At 41.4% G+C, this 18,850-nt stretch overlaps 1 protein-coding gene across 1 annotated transcript in view; it reads left to right on the plus strand.

The window, feature by feature from the left end:
- The first annotated feature begins 579 nt into the window (after window positions 1-579).
- LOC116995621 (potassium voltage-gated channel subfamily KQT member 1-like) overlaps window positions 580-18,850 on the plus strand; it is a 74,569-nt gene continuing 56,298 nt past the window's right edge. The window contains exons 1-2 of the mRNA XM_033058476.1: window positions 580-1,065; window positions 17,341-17,431. Coding sequence (XP_032914367.1) covers window positions 692-1,065; window positions 17,341-17,431 — 465 coding nt within the window. The 5' untranslated portion in view covers window positions 580-691. The remainder of the gene's footprint in view (window positions 1,066-17,340; window positions 17,432-18,850) is intronic.

Below are 18,850 nucleotides of genomic sequence, written 5' to 3' on the forward strand. Positions count from 1 at the left end.
AAAACTGAGGATCAGGCCAGGAGTCCTTGACCTTTTCCCTTGTAGCTATATTAACCTCTCAGCATCATTTATCACTAATGGCATTCTCCTTTTTACACTTGAGAAAAGTTCCAGAGTACTGTGGACTGCAAGATCGGGTTCTGTGAGATGATTGAAATAATTTGTTTGAGGCTTAAAATCTTCCTGTAATATTGATGCTCTAGATAAGTTCTCCTGAGGTGTAGGAGTTGAAGTTCAAAGCCTCATTCAGATGTGTTTTGAGCAGCACTTCATCCCTAAGCAGGACACTTCAAGAACTGCTTAGTTTAAAGTAATCTGGTAGGATCAGCTCTCAAGTCTCTGCTGCTGCACAAGTGTTGCACTGTTTAAATAGTTTCAGGCTTCCTTTTGAAAATTAATTGTCTTTCCTTACTCCAGAAGTCTCAGCCTCCTTCCTTTCCCAGACTCCTGGTCCTTCTGGTGTCAGCACGTGTCACTGTCTCATAGGTTTTTCTGATTTAATTTCAGAAGCTGTGAGTGACAGCAGGTGACAGGCTGGCAGCTCACACTTGTGTCACAGAGAAGCTCCATTATAACAGCACAAAGTCATCTTATCAGCTGCTGGAGAACCCTGGGCAGGGAAGATATTCAATCCCTCCTTCATGATTTTAAATATTGATCAGAGACAGCAATACCTGTGTGTTGTTGTGGGATGTCCTGCGGTGGTGGAGGAGCTGCAGTGTGTCACCGCCGTGGGGAACATCAAGGCTCTGCTCTCCAGCTGAGCACTCTGAGTGGAAACAGCAAATCTGCAGCGCTGTTGGAAGTCAGGGGGAGCCTCAGCACCATGCAGTACTCTCCTGTGGCACTGAAGCCAGAGCACTCCGTGGATAAGGGATCTGGGATTCCCCAGAGCCCTGGGGAAGGCACAAAGGCTGCAGCCTTCTCGGACGGTGGAGCCAGCAGGGCTCGGACCCCGGAGTGCTTCCAGAGCCAATATCTGACCAAAACCAGCACCCAGGGACAGGTCTACAACTTCCTGGAGAGGCCCAGTGGGTGGAAGTGCTTCATCTATCATTTTGCTGTGTAAGTACCTACATTTTCACATGATCTTTGGTGTAAGAAAAACCTGAAACTGCCCATTTAATCAGCCAGGAATCAGTACCTGAGCTCTTGGACTCAAAACCTCTTTGCATGAGTTATCCCCTGAAGGCAACGGAAAAGCCAATTCCTCAAAAAATCAGCCACTGTATTCATTATCATTTCCAGAGAAGGCTTTTTAATTTCCAAATGATCTTTGTTTTCAAGGATGTGCATGTATATTTGGTATTTCTGAGGGCAAGTCCTCTATGCTCCTGGCAGTTCTGCTTGCCATTGAGCTGCTTTACACTGTTCCAGCTTCAGATACTGCAGTTTTTAGCAGGAGATGTGGCAGGTCCAGCTGTGATCAGACACATCCTGCTCTTGTAAGTTTGTTTTGCTCATGCTGAAGAGCCAAAGCAAGTAATTTGTTAGACAAGCACACAACATTACTAATTTGGATTGATTTATAGTCGTGAATGTGAAATGAGTACAAACTTAGTAAAATGTTTTTCATTATACCATGTATGTAGTGCATGGAAGGAGGCAATTAAGGCTCCCACTTACCCTTGTAAAGTAGTGGTTACTATATTAATCCAGCTGTTACTGTTTCCTTTGAATTGCTTATGGTATCTGTCAAGCTTAGCAAGACCTCAATTATTTTCTGAATGCTGTTTAACAGGAAGATAATTTGTCATCTTAGCTGTAGAAAGGGTCTAGTTGTGCTCTCGCTGAGACCAGACCAAGTTTTACTGGCCAGCTGAGCCAAAAGGCCTTGCTTTTATTACAAAATTAACATAACTCCTAAAGAAATGCAGAGTGTTGAAATTACTCTGTTTGTCTGAGATAAACTATGGCCTGACTCCATTTGGGGAAAAAACCCATTATCAGTGACTGCAGTCAGGAACTGCCCAGAGAATATGGTAATTCTAGGGATGAACCCTAATGCTTCTATTTAGCATAAAATAGAATTAATTAATAATCTCATTAATACTTGCTTCCTTTCCCCCCTCAACATCATATGCATATTTTTGAAAGGATTTTTTGATTCATGAAATTTCTCCAGGCAAAAAGATAGGACCTCTTTCAAGGACTATGCTTATAGCATGCATTACTCCTAAGGACTAAACAGATGTGATTTGTGTAGATTTAAATATATGAATAGTCATGATTTAAGCCTATTTGATACTACTAATCTTGCTAAAATGCATTTGTTTCATCATCTGTGTTGGTTTCACCCCCAACTAAGGTTGACCTTTAATATGTACTTTTTTATCAGGAAATGGGCATTAATATAAAATAAAGAAATAAAAATCTATACACCCCCTCAGTACTAGAAAACTGGAGAAAATATTGATAATGCCAACAGCAACTTTTTTTTTTAAGGATTCCTAACTTACATGAAAGAATGTGTAAATTGAGTGCTCTTAAAAGTTATTTGTCTTTGAGGCTGTTGGAAAGGAAACATTTGAAACATCTTTTGGCAAGCATTTTGTCTCAAGGATATTTTTGCTAATAATTATCCCAGTAACTACATGATGTGTTCATTTAAATAACAAGTTTCTGCTTTGGAAAGAACACGCCTTACAAAATTATATATCATTACAGTGAAACATTGTTAAAAAAATAAACTGCTAATCTAAAATACACTTAATTTTATAATTAGAACAACCTGTAATTTATTTTTAAAAAGCTTCCTGTGTTTTATGTGTGGGTTTGGAGGTAACTTAAGTGCAGCTCATCTGATGCTGATCATTATGACTATTTTCCTAGCAAACCCAAACTTTCAAGTACATTGCTGATATTTGTGTAGCCTGGAGGAGCTGGATGTTCTCTATCCCTTCTGTCCTTCATGTGCCACAAAAATCACACAACTCATGGACAAACCTGGGGGAACTTTCTGTCCAAGAGGAACTGGAGTCTGTTCTGATCTGGAGCCAGTTCTGCTAGAAAGAGCCTGACTTTCCAAAACCAGGCAAGGCAAGGGAACAGCAAGTGCTCCAGGAGATGACCTCTCCTCATTCTGGAATTACCAAGATAATCACCGATAACATTTGTAGAAAATTTCTTTTAAGGGAATAATTTCAAGGTTTTTATGGAACTTTGTAACAGTGTTAGAAAAGGGGATTATTTTTGCCTAATTAAATCTAGAATTTGTATTATTTTAGTGGAGTTATTGGAGTTTTAGTGGAGGTTGAATTTATGGTTTCAAAACAAAATGTTTGAAGGAGTGAGTGAGTTTACTTGAGAATCCCTCCTGCCAGTCTTGAAAACTTTTTCACTTGGCTACTTTTCTGGTTTAGGACTGTGAAATACTTCACTTATAAAATGCCCAATGGAGTAGAGGATCTCACTTAGCAGAAGCTGAGGGCTTGAGAAGCAGCTGCTCCACGAGCTGACAATGTATTAATCCTGGCCAAGCAATTCCTGTGGCTGTGTAAGAGCCTTGGAGATCACCTGTGTTGGAGCCCAGCTCTTTGATGTGTGGTCCCCAGTCCAGAAAAAGCAGCATGGGCCTGGCTTGGATTAATTTCTAAGCTCAGCTAAGCACTTTCTTAAATCACGTCCAAATGTCAGGTATTTGGGTATAACCCTCATATTTTGTCTCCTGAAAGAAAAATACAACAAGTGTTGGTGATGAGTTATTCACGGCAGTGGTGTTACTTGGCAAACCTACACATTTAAATCATTTAATTGCGGGTGGAGTCTTACTTATGTGATGGATGTGTTTCTGAAGCCTACACCCATTTAGTGACTAGTGGAATGGCTCCACTGTAGGCTGGAATGCTGTGTCCACCTGGCCAGCTGTCACTTGTCACTGTTCTGTGAGCCACAGGAGCCACCTTGTGTCAGCCCGAGGCGATGTCACAGCGCGGGTTCCAGGCAGGAAACCCCTGAGTGTGCCCAGGATACACAGTATTTCCCCCCTCAGTTACATTCTGCTCACTGTAGTCCAACCCTCTTTTCGTATCTTTTTCCATTTTTCTGGAACATGCAGGACTGCTAATTTTGGTCTTTTCAGCTGGCTGTTGCCTGGGTAGAGGAATTTTTCAGTTAAGAAGCCAGAAACTTAGAGGGAACCTGGGTTCCCTTGGATGAAGAAGTGAAGGAGCAGGACAACTGGCTAAAACTCAGTGTGGTGAAAGGGAGAGAGGAGAGCCTGGGATCGAGACACTGAGGTCCAGCTTGGTTTGTGGTGGAAACTTGACTGGTGCCAGTGATGCTGAAACTGCAGGAAAACAATACAAGAGCAGTGTAGCTCGAGAGCAACGAGAATCTGACTTAAACAGGGAGCACAAAGGAAAGAGGAAAAGCAGGTCATTGAGATCAGAAAGCTGGATACAGACACAAAAGAGACAGCTGAAAATGGTCAGGGAACTCAGAGAGCCACTGCGAGGAAGAAGGGAGCTGGGAGCTAGGGAAAAGTGGGAGCATGGAATTCATGATGGAATGAGGAACCTTTCACCCATAGGCAACTAATTTGAATCTTGTCCAAGTCTACAGTGAAGAAGAAGCAGTGATGGCTGTGGGGCGATACAGAAGGAGCTGATGGTCCCAGTCCAGTTCTTAGCCAGAAGTCAGCACAGCTGGAAGGGCTGCTGTCAGGCACTGGAGAAACCACAGGCTGGCTGGGAATGGAGGCAAATCCAAGGCAAGAGGGAGGCCCAGACCAAGGACTCTTAGTTGTATTCTCAGGCCTACCATTTTCTTGCTGTGTAACACTGCAAAAGCCTAAGTGAGAACTTGCAGCTGTTCCAGGTCACTTTGTGCTGGTTTGACCACTTGTTAAATGAGTTGTTAGACCTTGCTGTCATTCAAAAGTTAGACCAGCCTTTGTATCCCATAACCTTCTATGGGATGAGGTGAGCTGATCTAACAGCTAACAAATCAGCACCAGTTCTGCTCCCCTCATCCACCTCCAGTCAGGTTAGTACTGCACATTAAGCACCTTGAAACACTGCCCCACTGTTGTTTTCTCAGTGGATCAAAAGCACTTGTTAAATTTCATATAAAATTGTGCACAATAATTACAAAGTAACATAGCAAATCATCTGGCAAGTAGTACAGACCTCCTGGTTTGACTGCAAAACATTTCATAAATGCAGAGTTTGGGTAGCCATAAAGTCTGCTCTGCAGGCTGCCTTGAGATTTCTGGGGAAACAACTCCTCCAAATGTTCATAGAGAGGGTAATGACTGTAGAATGCTGCATGTCTCTGGGAATGGTGTGGCACAGACAAGGAAAATGTCTTCCATAGAGTATGGTTTCCCAAGAGCTGGCATGGTGGTTTACCAATGCCAAAAAGTCTTGGTGCCCCTCTGTCACCTTCCCTTCTTCTCTTCTGCACGTACATTTCTGCTGCACAACTCATGTTGCTTCTGGCACTCACTGGAGCCCTCCTATGCTTCATCAGCTCCCTGTAATGGCAGGAATCTAGATCAGCAGGAAATGAGGAGCTTTTGGGACCTTAAGGAGTTGCAGCATGTCAGCAAGTGGTGTAATGGGGCTGCAACCAGCACTAACACGGTTGGCCAAGACTGGAATGGAATGAGGCAAAGTTCTCTTTCCTTTTTTTTCTTTCTTTTTTTTTTTTTTTTCCACCAGAGAGCTGTGGTGTGGGCTCAATTTTATATGAAAACATGCCCGAGATTTACTTTTTTACCCCTCTCCTCCTCCAGACTGACTCCCACAGCTCCTTCAAAGAGAAGCACATGTGCACGCACACACATATAAACCTGTTCCTGACAGCTTGTGGAAAAAAACTCCACTGAACAATTACTGCTGAACAATTAAAAGTGCATGATCCTTACAAGAAGTGCACAACATAAATAACATCACGGACTTAAAACTTTGGGAGGAAAGTACAAAAGATCAAAAATGTGTTTATAAAAGTGGGGGCTAGCTGGCAGAGGGTTTTTTCCTTTAGAAAAGATTCTGTGCAATTATGTCTGTGTCACTGTGAGTAATACACAAACAAGTGAATTCAGGTTATTTGGACAAATTAAAAGTTGCATTTTTTTCCTATAATTGTTTCTCCTCAGCCTTTGCTTTCCCAGGTTCTTTTACTTCCCCCAGCTCCACGTAAGAAATGCTGGTTGTGTTCCATTAATGAAATTGCAGAAGTTCAGAGCCACCATTCTGGCTGATACTGTTTCTGTTTGGTGTACAACTGTTACTGATGTAAAGAACTTTAAAAGGCAAAAAATGTAAGGGTCTAGTGGTTCCTTTTAATGGGGCACTTGCCTGCATATATTTTGATTCTTTGAGAGTAGCAGCTCTTTAGTGAACTGAAATAAGTTAGCACAGTGTTCTCCAGCTCCTGTTTTTATCTGGAAATGGAGCATATAACCCATTATTTATAACTGTTTATCTCAAAGGGACTGTCAAATTCCCATTTCTGTCCTTTCCACAATTATCTCTAGAATGCAAGCAGATATTTTGCTTTTTCCAATGATGTGATTGTAATGTGACCAACACAAGCAACAACTAAAGTTCAGAGTAATTATAAGCACATGGCTGCTTTTGAGATTTTGGCTTTGACCTTGATGTCACAGCTTAGTTCTGGACATGGTGTGCTTTCATAAGAGTAAAGCTTATTATTATTATTATTATTATTATTATTATTATTGTTATTGTTATTATTGTTATGCTTAAGAGTGTTCCTTATTTAGGGTGTTTCTTACTTTTCATCTCTGTACTGACTACTGAGAGGTACTAAGCAGATGTCTCTGATGACAAACTCCAGGTATGAAAAGAGGAACAGTACTGAAGGGAAGAAACTCAAGAACTTCTTATTCGTTCAAGTGAGATGTTTCTCTTGCTGCTTAGGGTTGGATGTTCAGCTGGATGAGGCAGTGGAATGGCTGAAGTTGCTAATGAAGGTGTACTGATATTAAAGAAAATTATCATTAGGATTCTGTGAATTTCCAGGATTTGGTTGTTCTGAAAATACATGGGGGTAGTTATTAATTTTTAACCTCTCTTCCTAAGGAAATGAGGTTTCTGTAACCACACTGTCTGAGCATGTCTGTTTGAAAGGGCCTTAACCAAAAACTTTTGAGCCAGTTGGAAAGTTCCAACTAACATAGACAGGGGATGAGACATGTCAGAGATACTGTACTTCTGATCATTGGGTTAAAACAGACATTTGTCTAGAGAGAGAAATTAATATCCCCAAGATGAAAACACTTCACTTTGAAGTTCTTTAAATTTTTTGGCACCAAAGAGTCTTTTCAGGAGAGAGATGTTAGGAAAGCTCCTAAGGAAGAACTTGGATCAGGGAGTACTTTGTGTTAGGCACGGTCACCTAACCACAGGGCACAAAGCCACAGCATGAGTAAGTTCTGTTTTCATATTTTGAATTATTGATGACTTTTTCCATCATTTCTGTAAAAAATTAAATCCATCTTATTCTAGAAGCTCAATTTTGTAATAATCTGAGCAATTAATATACATTAATATCTGCCCCCATGAGCTAATGTTGTTTCTGTAGTGAAAACAAATACTATAGCCTGACATTGCCATGGTGCTATTGATGGAATTTGGTTATGCTTTTGTGGAAAAAACCCCTCTGTTTTTACAGAAACCATCAAAATAAAAAAACTCATTCTTTGTTAATGTTAGAAGTGCTCATTAACTTGTGGACTCCACATGGTACCAAATACAAGAAAAGTGTTTCAGGTGTCTCCTTGTTGATCAAGCTGGCATTAACTTAGTGGATGTATTTGTGTAGCATCACTACATGCATTTGTTCTTTCTCTTTCTTGCTTCTGAACAAGAAACATTAATGTGAGGACTATGAGGAAGCTGGTGTTGCATTTTGAATGGTGGTTGGAATTTCCTGTTCCCTACATCACATGCCAGACCTACTGACTTTTTGTAATACAGTCAAGGCTGCTGATAAAAGTATCAGAATCATCAGCACTGAAGTAATGATGATGGACTAGTTTTGTCATTGCTTAAAGAACTGATTATGTCTCTTCTAGCAAGTCTTAGCTGTAGAATCAGAAAGGAAGATTGCAAGACATACAGAGATAAAAAACCAGAGAAACACAGAAGCACAGATGTCAGTGGAAGACACAGGCACTAAGTGGAATCAAGGAGTTTGAATCCCAGAAAAGGCAGGGCATTGAATAGAAGGTTTCAGTAAGATTCTGGAGATTGTAAGAGGGAGGCATGAATGCAGTTTGTCAATCCTGAAGTACTACCAGATAAACTCATAGAAAAAGCAAAATCCAAATCTTAGTGCTCTTCAAAGAACAGCAATTAACTTAGGCTGTTAAATGTTTGGAAATGTGAAGTGCTCATTACTAATGGGAGCTGTGGATGTTTTATAAATAACATACAACAGCTTGGGTCAGTAGATCCAGAAAGCTGGTTTCAAGTGGGAGATTTTTTTGTGGGATGTGTGGCTCATGCTGTGGTTTGAACAGCATTGGTTTTAACTGTTGATCCAGTCCTGTTTGTGATGAATTCTGTATATGCAACTGAGTCTATTTGTAAGTGAAGTTTTACATTTTCCTTGGTGATACCGAAATATTGACTTGTTATTTCTGATAGGAGCCAAGAGGGCAACTTCATGTTATGTGCAATGGGGCTATTGGGCATTTTTAGGTGGAACCCAGAAGAGACAGCTGGAAACAGATATTCTGGGTACATCCATGTGATAGGTGGAATTTTCCTTTGGTTGAGGACCTCAAAGCTCTGAAAATATTTTACTCTGGGGTAGAAAAAAACAAAATAAGATATGGCCAAATTCTCTGCTAGGCATACTCCTTGCTAGTAGAGTCCAAAGCTAGGCAGGTTTCCATTAAAACCTGTCTGGTCTCCTTCTCCACTTCTGCCAAAACCAAGACATTCCCAGACTATTTCTAATTTTAACAGATTGGTATTTTCAGCAGAAAAATTGCCCCTTTACCAAAATTTCCAACCAAATCTAATTTGTGTATGATCATATATGGATAAGCACAAGACCTTTCAAAGACACATCAAACCTCAGGAGCCTGGAAACAGATTTATGAGAGAACAGAGGGACATCAAAACTTGCCAGCAAAGGCACATGGACAACCTTCTCTTCATGACTTATAAACTCTTTTGTATAACAAAAATATGTAAGGAGCAGGAGTGAGGTTTTATTCAGAGCAGCAGGAGTGTTTTCCAGAAGCACATGGCTATTCAACATAAGACTAGAGTCCCATTTAGAAGAAAGTACTTCATTCACTCAGGAATGAGAACATGCACTTTTAGAGTATGAAAACAGAAAAATGCTCTCCTTAGTTTTCCTGCCACAAAATAACCATTTAAAATAGAAAGCAGCCCATGCTGCTGGAGCCCCTCAAAGAACTTTCTGTTTGCTAAACTCATTTATTGTCCCTAACAACAGGCTGACTTAAACCATTTGGTCTCCTTTAGACAACTCTCTAGTCTGTCATACAGAAAAAATCTGAAGCTCCAATGCTGCAGTTGGACATAGATTTACTTTACTTATATTAGCCTCAATTCAGTCCATTTTTCTTTTCAGTCCAGCTGAAGCAACTGCATTTCTTTTCCCCTACTGTGATAGTAGGCCAGAACATTTTGGCTTTGTATCTTGGACTCATGGAAGGGTTTGGGTTGGAAGGGACCTTACAGATCATTAAGTTCTACCCCCTGCCATGGGCAGGGACACCTTCCACTAAACCAGGCTGCTCAAATCTTCTGGAGAAAATAGCAGATAGAATAAAGGATCATCTAAGGAATCTAAAAGGCAGGGTTTCCATGTACTTTTAGCTGGAGACATGTAGAAACCATTTGTAGTTATCTACCTGCAGGGCTTTCACAGAGTGAAGAGATGCACAGTAGCTCAGTTTTGGGGAAGGAACAGGATGCATCTGATTGTGTTGAAATCATCAGCAACCCACGGTCCCAGCCTCTCAATACTACAGAGCATAGGTTTTGATAGCTTTTCCGTAATAATTTTTGTTGATTTGCTTTCATTATAGAGCTCATATTTTTCTAAAGGTGTCTTTTTCTCTAAACAAAACTTTGCAGAGTCAACGAAGTTTGGTAAAGCCCAGAAGGCCACAAAACTACTGTTTTGTACTTGGTTGCCAAGGAGTATATCTCTGTCTGTGAATTTACAAGTTTGTCCTCTCTCCACCCACCCCTTTTTTGTCGTCCAAGAGATAACATTCCCACAAGCATCTCATATATCAGCACTTCAAGTATGCTTATCTTCAGGAGATAAACAGAAAGCCCTATATGCACAGTTTTTGCTAGAAATGGAATTATTTTCTGCAAAACTTTAAAGGAGGGATTATGACTACTCCTCCTTTAAGAACTTCCATTAGGCTTGTCTTCCATGGAAAATTAAGTTTGTTATAGCATTGACCTTGAAAAGGTTCACCCTGGACAAAGTGCTTGACATCATTTTGCTCTCAGTGTTAAGTTTCCAGTCACACCAGCTACTCTCCAAAAGGAAGCAATGTTTAGGAGGACCAGGACATAAAGAAGCACTAATTTGCAGCCTTTAACAGGACTGCCTCTTTAATCTGGTTAACACATGGGACAGATTTAAGGATGATGGTCTAAAAGCATTGATGAGAAAGCAGTTGTATTTTATGTATACCTGAGGCTTAAGGAACTGAGGAGAAGTCAAGAAATACTAAAATTTAGTTTACATTGACAAGATGTCTCTTGGGAAAGTATGACATTTCATCTTCTATAAATGTGAACGGTGTTATATGAGAACCTGAAACCAAAGGGGAGGTTCTCAGATACTCCTCTTTCCTCTGATAAGTAAAATATTTTTTTCTGCTCAATGAGAGAATGAGAAAGAGTCTGAAAATAGCTGATCAAGAATAAATTTCCACCTTCAGAAAAAAAAAAAAGTTGAAGGAAAAGAAAGCCAGGTGTTTTGAGAGGAAATACTTCACTATTTTTAGTAGCTCTGTGGCAGAAAAGGAAAACAAGTATTTGAGGAAGTAACAGCTCAGCTTGTGGGTCAACATATTCAAGAATCACAGAAACAATGAAAGAGGACAAAGTACTAGAAAGGAGAACCTCAGTTCATTTAGGATAGGAATGAGTTGGCAATTATTTATATCTCTGCCTTAGTAACTTCGTCCCTTTAGGAACTGAACAGCTGCCAGCAGGTGAAACTGTTCTCTGTGGATGTAAATAACTCCCTGCAAGCAAGTGAGCAATCACACCCTCTTTTCTCACCCTTACAGCACAGAGAATTGTCCTTTGCAGGAGCGAGTATCAATAACAGGGGCAATGTGAGGAAGCCACACTGGAGCTGGTGGGGAAAGGGAAATTGCCATATGTCAAGCTTTAAATAGCTTCACCCCAAGTCAGCAATATGAAACACACACCCATCTGCTTGCCTTACCTATAGGTATCCCAGATACCTAATCAGAAATATTTAAGAAGACCCAGAATCTGTTTGGCACTTGCTGACAAAATTAACGCTGGTAGACTTTGCCACTGCCTTTACAGGAACAAATTGTCCCTCAAACCAACACCTGGGGTGAGAGCTTGAGACAAAACCAGAGGTTTTGTCAAACCCAGTGAGGAGCCTTGCTGAAGGTTTGCCTGTGGCACCGTGCATCCAGCTCTTTACAGGGAATTTGGCACCCACCCATCTTTTTCCCCCAGTGTGTTTAGAAAGGTCAGTGGTTAGAGCTATGTTTAGCATTCCTGAGGCTCTTAGGGGCAGTCCACAAGGAGCTTTTCTGATTGCCTGAGAGGCAAGAGGGCTGTAGCTTGTTGGATTCTGCAGATCAGCTGGCAGTCAATTGAGCTGTTTATCTTGAAGGGTGGACTCGTCAAAGCTAACCTGCCCTGTGCTGTGTGGCACAGTGACAGCAACTTAAAGGAAGCTGTGAAGGCAGCATGCACTGACTGCTGGCTCAGAGATATCAGAGGGGGAAGAAGATGCTGCTCCACTGTGCTAGAGAAAAGGTGCAAAAGGGTGGTTGGTTTTTCTGGGAGTGGATTTACTTGGGCTGCAGGGAGGACTTGACCTTTGTTTCCACTACTTGTCTGCAGCACTTTTGTCATGACTCAGATACCACTCACCAAATTCCACCTGCGGCTTCTTTCCAGCAGCCTGTGGTGAGCACTGAGCATAAACTGCTGCAAGTGCACACAGGGACGTCACCAGTTGTGGCTAAACCCTGGCTGTGGGGCTGCTGTGTAAACCAGGGGCTCTGAATGGCACCTCAAGGCTCTTGGTTCCAGCCCTGTCCTGCCTCCCCCCCAGACATACAAAGGGAGGGGAAAACAAGGGGAAAGGAGTCCTAGCTTCTTCACACTGAGGATGTGTCCATCCATGAACTGCTACCTGGGTTGGGTGATCAGATACTGTGAGATCACTGCCTGAATGAGAACCATCTGGGGTTTGTATTTGGTTTTGTAACTATCTTGACACACTCCTGTTGTTTTTACCTTCTTAAGTCTATCTGGCTCTGGCTGAGAATACCAGAAGCTGTCACTCATCGGTCTCAAACTGAATTTCTCAGCAGTTCCAGTAAAGGGTAGGCAGATCTACTTCCATGTTGGTTGTGCAGAGTAGTAATTATGTTCTTCCATTCCCTCTCACTTCGGCAGGCTGCTGTGTCCCCATGGAGATGATGGCCTGCTCACAGCAGGGTTATTGGTGTGTCTCATCTCTGTTAGGAATTACATAGGAAAAGGAAGACTTGTTTGAAATGTAAAGCACCAGTAGTGTGGGAGGTTTCCAGCATTTTTGAGAGTTGGTATCAGAAAAGGAACTCTTGGTATTGGGAAGACCTTGGTTCAAAGCACCTTGTGCACCATCTTCTGTGACTCAAAACTGGATGGTAAAGATAGTCAGAGAGCCTGGAGGAAGCCAGCAGAAGATTATCACATCGAGTGGATTTCTGAGCAGTAGAACTGAGAGGGTTGTTTGGTTGTTTTGTAGTATTGAACAGACAGTTTTTGACTGCACTTACACAGACTGGAAAAACATATTTGTTTCTGTGTTCTGGATCTTCTGAGTAATAAGTAATACTGCATGTGCTAATTCAACAATTTGCTTTTTACTTCCCATTATTCATGGAAATAATAAAATGGAGATAATCCTGTTTAGCATTGGACAAGATTGCACAGCCCTTGTACTGGAGCTGAGCTCTCCCTGGGGATGTGTTGCTCCAAGACAACGCAGCCTACAGGCACTCACTTTTATCTGGCCAGACCAAACCCTGAGGGTCTGGGGCATGCTGAGATCTGTGTCCACAGGGCCTTGATGCACAGTTGTCTGAGTAACTATTAGCACTTTTAGTGTCTTTTAGCACCTTTTCTCCCCACATAAGTTGCCTGGATGGAAAATAATTATGGTCTTCTCATCACATAAAAGGAGAAAATCGCTGAGATTGGTTTAGGTTTTACAACCGAGGACACTTAAGGGCTGTATCTTTCAGCTATGGTAGACTCAGAAAGAGAACTTTTTGGTTTAATGAAACACATCTTTCACCAGTGACCAACCCCTTGCAGCAATGCCACCGCTGAGCTCTGCAGGAGAACAGGATCTGCAGCACATGCCTCGAAGTCCATACAAATCATTGCAGTCTTTTTTTCTACACCTATTGTTTCTGTGCCTCTTTGCTGTGTTAGAGATTATTGGGACCATGTCTTCACTGTAAATTCATGGCTTACTGGTTGACTAGGAGAATGAGCTTGCTTTTTGTTTTGGGGTTTTTTTAATGTTTGGGATCTTTTATTTAGTTAATTGATTGGGGGTTTTGTGTGGCTTGTTTTGTTCTCTTGTGGGCGTTGCCGTTCTTGATGCCCTTGCTCACTCATTATCTGTGCTTGTCTTTGACTTTGTCCCCACTGCAACTGAATTTGTACTCAGCTCATGTGAGCTGCCCTTGCTATTCATTGGGAAGGAGTGACACTCACTGGCCAGAGGATAGAGTGCCATAAATCAAGTGAATTTTAAGTCCTTTGAATGGTTTTGGTGTGTGATTTGAAAATGGAAAAAAAAAGAATCTCAATACATAAAAAGAGGAGAGAAGAAACAATTAGCTTGAAATTACAACACCTGCAGGCTGTGCTGGCAGTTTGGGGTCCCTCAGTAAAAAAGAGACACCAATTGTCCTCCATTTTACATCCTTATGCACCTACAGCTTGTGTCTTTTTATTTTTTTTTTTTTCTCATTTTTTTGGCCAACCTCTTTTTAAATGCTTTTTCTGAAGTTTAAAAGGATATATGGTTGAAGATGTAGTGATAATATCTACAGGGTGTGTAACAGTATTGATTTTTCTCTTTAGTTCTCTTAAAGTGGAAAAGGTGTAAAGTGCACTGTCATCCTCAAGGTCTTGACAGAAAATACTTAGAATGTGAATTCTCCATGGATTTTTTATGTATTACTAGTGAGTACAGTAAAAGAACACAGTGATATTTTGAAAGGATATAATTGAAATGGCAAGGATCTGGAAGAAATTAAGAGTCTGTACTCAGAGGAAGTGCCTGTCTCTTTGAGCATCTCTGCTTGAGTTGTTTGATATGCTGGTTTCAGGGATAAGCCAAGTTAAAATGTTCCCTTGACCATTGACTGAATGATAGTCTGAGGGCTTTAACACTGTCCTGATGTGTGGATAAGTCTGTTCACCTTTGTGTGTCTTTCTCCATGTACTCATCACTGGGATTGCTGATTGGAAGTAAAAGGTAGCAGGATAAAGAAACTCCCTGGTGAAGCCCAGCCTGCAATGTAGTGGGGTACTCAGCACTGATCTCATATTAAATGTATAAGAAAACAATGTTCTTATGACCCTGCTTGCCTTACTTTTACAAGTGCATGTTCTTTACATGGAAGGCAGTGTTGCTGTGTTAAGAAAAGGCTAAAGCTCTGCAGTTTTCCAAGCCTACACTCTTCTAGTGTTGGACACTGGCAATACCCTTATGCTTTGAACCCCTTATCAACTTGTTCTTTTCCATTTGCCAAAGGCTGGCTTGTGCTTCAGTATCTGTCCTCGAGGCTTTGCTCTGATTTCCTTTTTGGAGCGTCACTCTCCAGGAATGCTGGGTTCTGTCCCCTCTGCTGGTTTATCTTCTGGGCAGTGCAGCAGCTCATTGAAGCAATAAATTGGTTTTATTATGCCTTGGACAGATACTCTGTACTCCCTGTAACACAGCACTCTTTTCGGAGATAAACTTTTGGGGATGGAAGTAAAACTGGTGAATAATACATTTGGCAATTCGTGCATGTTGAAGCAAAAGGTGTAGCAGGGCTGAGTGAAGGGTTGTGCAACTCATAAACCATGACAGCGTGGCTAAGAGCTAAAGGTGCTGTTACCCTTGACTGAGATGTGTTATCTGGATCCCTTTTCCCTTATATTGTGGATCAGCATAGGTAGATATTGAAGAAATGTAAACTTGATTCAGAGACAGTTGCACATGTAGAGCTCTAACCACTGCTTATGGAATCTGTTAATTAATGGTGGCCCTGATCTTCTCAAATCTCCGCTTGTGGTTAAATAGTGTCAGAGTCCTTTAAGAACCAGCTGAAAGGAAGCAGGACCTTTTGTTTTTTATAACTTCAAATCCAGTTTTAGGCTGGAAAAGGTCAGCTGTTATCTATGTGCCAGCTGAGATGCAATTGTCTCTCCTTGCCCGTGTTAGCACAAACTTGCAGTGTGTGAATGATCAGACCAAACATACCAAGGAATTATTTTCAGGGTTAATTATCACCTGTTCAGTGTTCCTGGGGATCCCAATGCAGTCTAAAACTCTGAGGCACTCTAAAAAGAGAATAAGGAGAGCTGAAGGGCTCCATAGATATCAACACTGTCCTATTTTCCATGGTTCTAGTCATGATTTGAACGTGCTGCATAAAGAATATTGGCTCAGCCTGCCCTCCAACTGAGGCAAACACGTTTTGAGGGTTTTCCATATCCAAGTAGTTTGCAGTTGTTCTTTTCTATCCTGTGTCTGTGTTATAAGAACTTTGTCTCTCTAGATATATAGATAAATACATATGAAGTGCATCTGTGAGTAAATAAGTGGAACAGTCTGCCAAGGGAAGTAGTGGAATCACCATCCCTTAGTAGTAGTATTTGAAAAACGTGTAGATGAGGCACTTAGGGTTTTGTGGCAGACCTGGAATTTTTGGGTTTATGTTTTGACTCTGTGATCTTTGAGGCCTTTTTCAAGCTAAATGATTCTGGGATTCTGTGTTGTGTGCTCCTTTGTGTTTGTATGCATACATGTACTGCTGAGCCCCCAGCCCTGGGTGGGAAAGCTCCTGGGGAAAGGCCAAAAGCACAGCGTGGGCTGTGAGAAGAGAGGGAAAAGCAAGAGTGGGAAACAACTTTGAGCACCAAGGTGAGTGAAGCAGGAGAAAGGGGATGAGGTGCTGCAGGTTCCAGAGCAGAAATTCCCTGCAGTCCCTGGGGAATATTTATCCTGAAGGACTGTAACTCATGGAGGGGCTCAGAGTGGAGCAGTTTTAGGAGCAGGGAGGAAGGGCAGAGACAAAGTGTTGTGGTCTGATCACAGCCCTACATTCCCCATCCCCATTCTTGGGCATGCATGAGGGAGGGAGGCAGGAGCTGGGAATTAGGGACACGGGTTGACCCTGTGAAAAGGAAGTCAGGGGAACATGTTTTAGTCTTCTTCCCCACACTTTGTGTAGGACTTGAGGTTTGTTCCTGTCGAGTTTTATGAGATTCCTGTGTGTCTTTTCTGTAGTCTGTGGAGGCAACACTAACCAGGGGCTCTGCCCTCAAGCTTGGGGACCAAACTCCTGGGTTTGTGTCAGCTGTGGGCGTGATGAGGTGCATTTCATCTCTTCTTCTGGAGCACTCATAACAGTGTCCACTGGGGCAAGGCTGTGGACAAACTCCAAAGGAATTAATCTTGTCACTGGTCTCTAGGTTGTACAAGAGATTTTACTCTTCCTGATAAGCTTTTCCACCTGCAATTTTCATGTAAATGCTACCAAAACCCATTGAGTGTTGTTTGTGTCTTTGTTAAGCTGTACAGCAATCAGTGAAACATGAAACATTCACTGCGACAACCTTCCCTGAGAAATATACTTTATAATGTGGGATTTACATATTGATTTACTGTGATCAACCTTCCTGTCATTTTTATTCCATGTTTCTGAAAGCTGAATGAATGCAAAATGATGATACTCATTTGAGTAGGAAGAATTGACTGATTAAACAGCAAGTATTTGTGATAAAAAAGTTACATTAATGAGAAAGAGAAAAAACAAGACCTAGATTTACATTTCAACTTGACATGTCACTAAACACAGTTTTCTTTTTACAGATTTCTCCTGGTGCTGATTTGTTTAGTATTCAGTGTACTGTCTACTATAGAGCAATATTCTGAGTTTGCCATTGGAACCCTTTTCTGGATGGTAAGTGAATTTTTCTGGGGAAGGGCTGATCAATTTGACTAAACCTGAACTGCTTTTGGTGAGCAAGGGAGATAACTTAAAAATCCTCATGTAAAGCATGCTACTAGGACATTTAAAAGAGTGCCTACTTTCATTAAAGAAGGGTCAGTTAGATTACCAGTTTTTAAGAACTTGCTTTTCCCAAAGTGTATCTCTTATAGTGGACAACTCGTGTTCATCAGTCCTAGGCAGCATGGAACAGGATATTCTATAGGAATTAATTTTTAAAGTGTGTATTTTCTAAGTCTTATGGTAAAAAGTTGGCCAAGAACATTTCTTTTCAGGGGTAGGTGATTTCTGTCAGCCTGGTTTGCTATTCTACACAACAGGAAGAGCTCCTATCACACTGCTGCCACCAGTGATTTGGATTTGAAGTTGGTGCTTGCTTGGTGGAAATCAAAAGTACAAATAACTTGCATGAGGAACACTGGACTACGTCCATCCTTCATAAAAGTGGAGTGAATAACTTTCTAACAGTTCCTTGCTATATCTGCATTTTAGCTTCTGATCTCAGTGTGTGATGATTTCAGTATTCTTATTGTAGTTTCCTTTTGCTAAATGGTGACTTTTAATGTGGTAGAATTTGGTTTTCCATCTGGTTTGAAAATAAAAATCAGTTACTTCTTTATTTTTCTATGGCTTAGGTTACATTAGCTTGTGCAGCTATTGTGTGCAGTTGGCTGAGCCATCATTATATCCCAGAGTTATTCTGAGATCTTGGTTAAAGTTAATCCTGTAACAAATGTCGCTTGGCCTTTAAGCCACAATTCAGTGTCGAGCAGAGTGCAGTGTTGTGCCAATCGTGTGTTGCTCTGGTGCTCCCTGAGATGTGGTGCTTGCAGGTCAGCACAGGCACTGCTGGGAGCAGCCATCCTGGCTTTGCTGAGTGTTCCTGTGCAGATGGAATGTGCGTTTGCAGACACACTGCTGGACAGAGAGTGATGAGATGGAGACAGATGTGTGGCTCTCAGAGTGCCCACATAGCACTGCCAGCTATTTTTAGGTGATGTTATCATCTAACAAATGAATCATGCACAGTCAATGGAACAATTTCTTGGCTTCCTTGTGTCACAGCCTTACCCTGGAGGATGCCTCTCTGGAGTTTTTCCTCCTGCTGTTGCCTTACTTTCCTTCCTAGAAATAGCCACTACAGAGGGTAACTGTTCTACTGGCTACTGTAGAGTCACTTGCCTAGAACACATTTGTCTTAAAACTTGGTTTGATCTGAAATAAATTCAATTACAAAATATTGGTTTTAGAGCCAGTTAAATCAGTTCTCTTTCATAGAGTTGGGACACTGGTTGCCAGGAGATAAATGGCTGGACTCCTGCTTGGAAGGAATTTCCAACTGGGTCTCCCATTTGAACTTTAAAAGTGTGG

Source organism: Catharus ustulatus, chromosome 4 (genome assembly GCF_009819885.2).
Source record: "Catharus ustulatus isolate bCatUst1 chromosome 4, bCatUst1.pri.v2, whole genome shotgun sequence".
In the NCBI taxonomy this organism is placed as follows: Eukaryota; Metazoa; Chordata; class Aves; order Passeriformes; family Turdidae; genus Catharus; species Catharus ustulatus.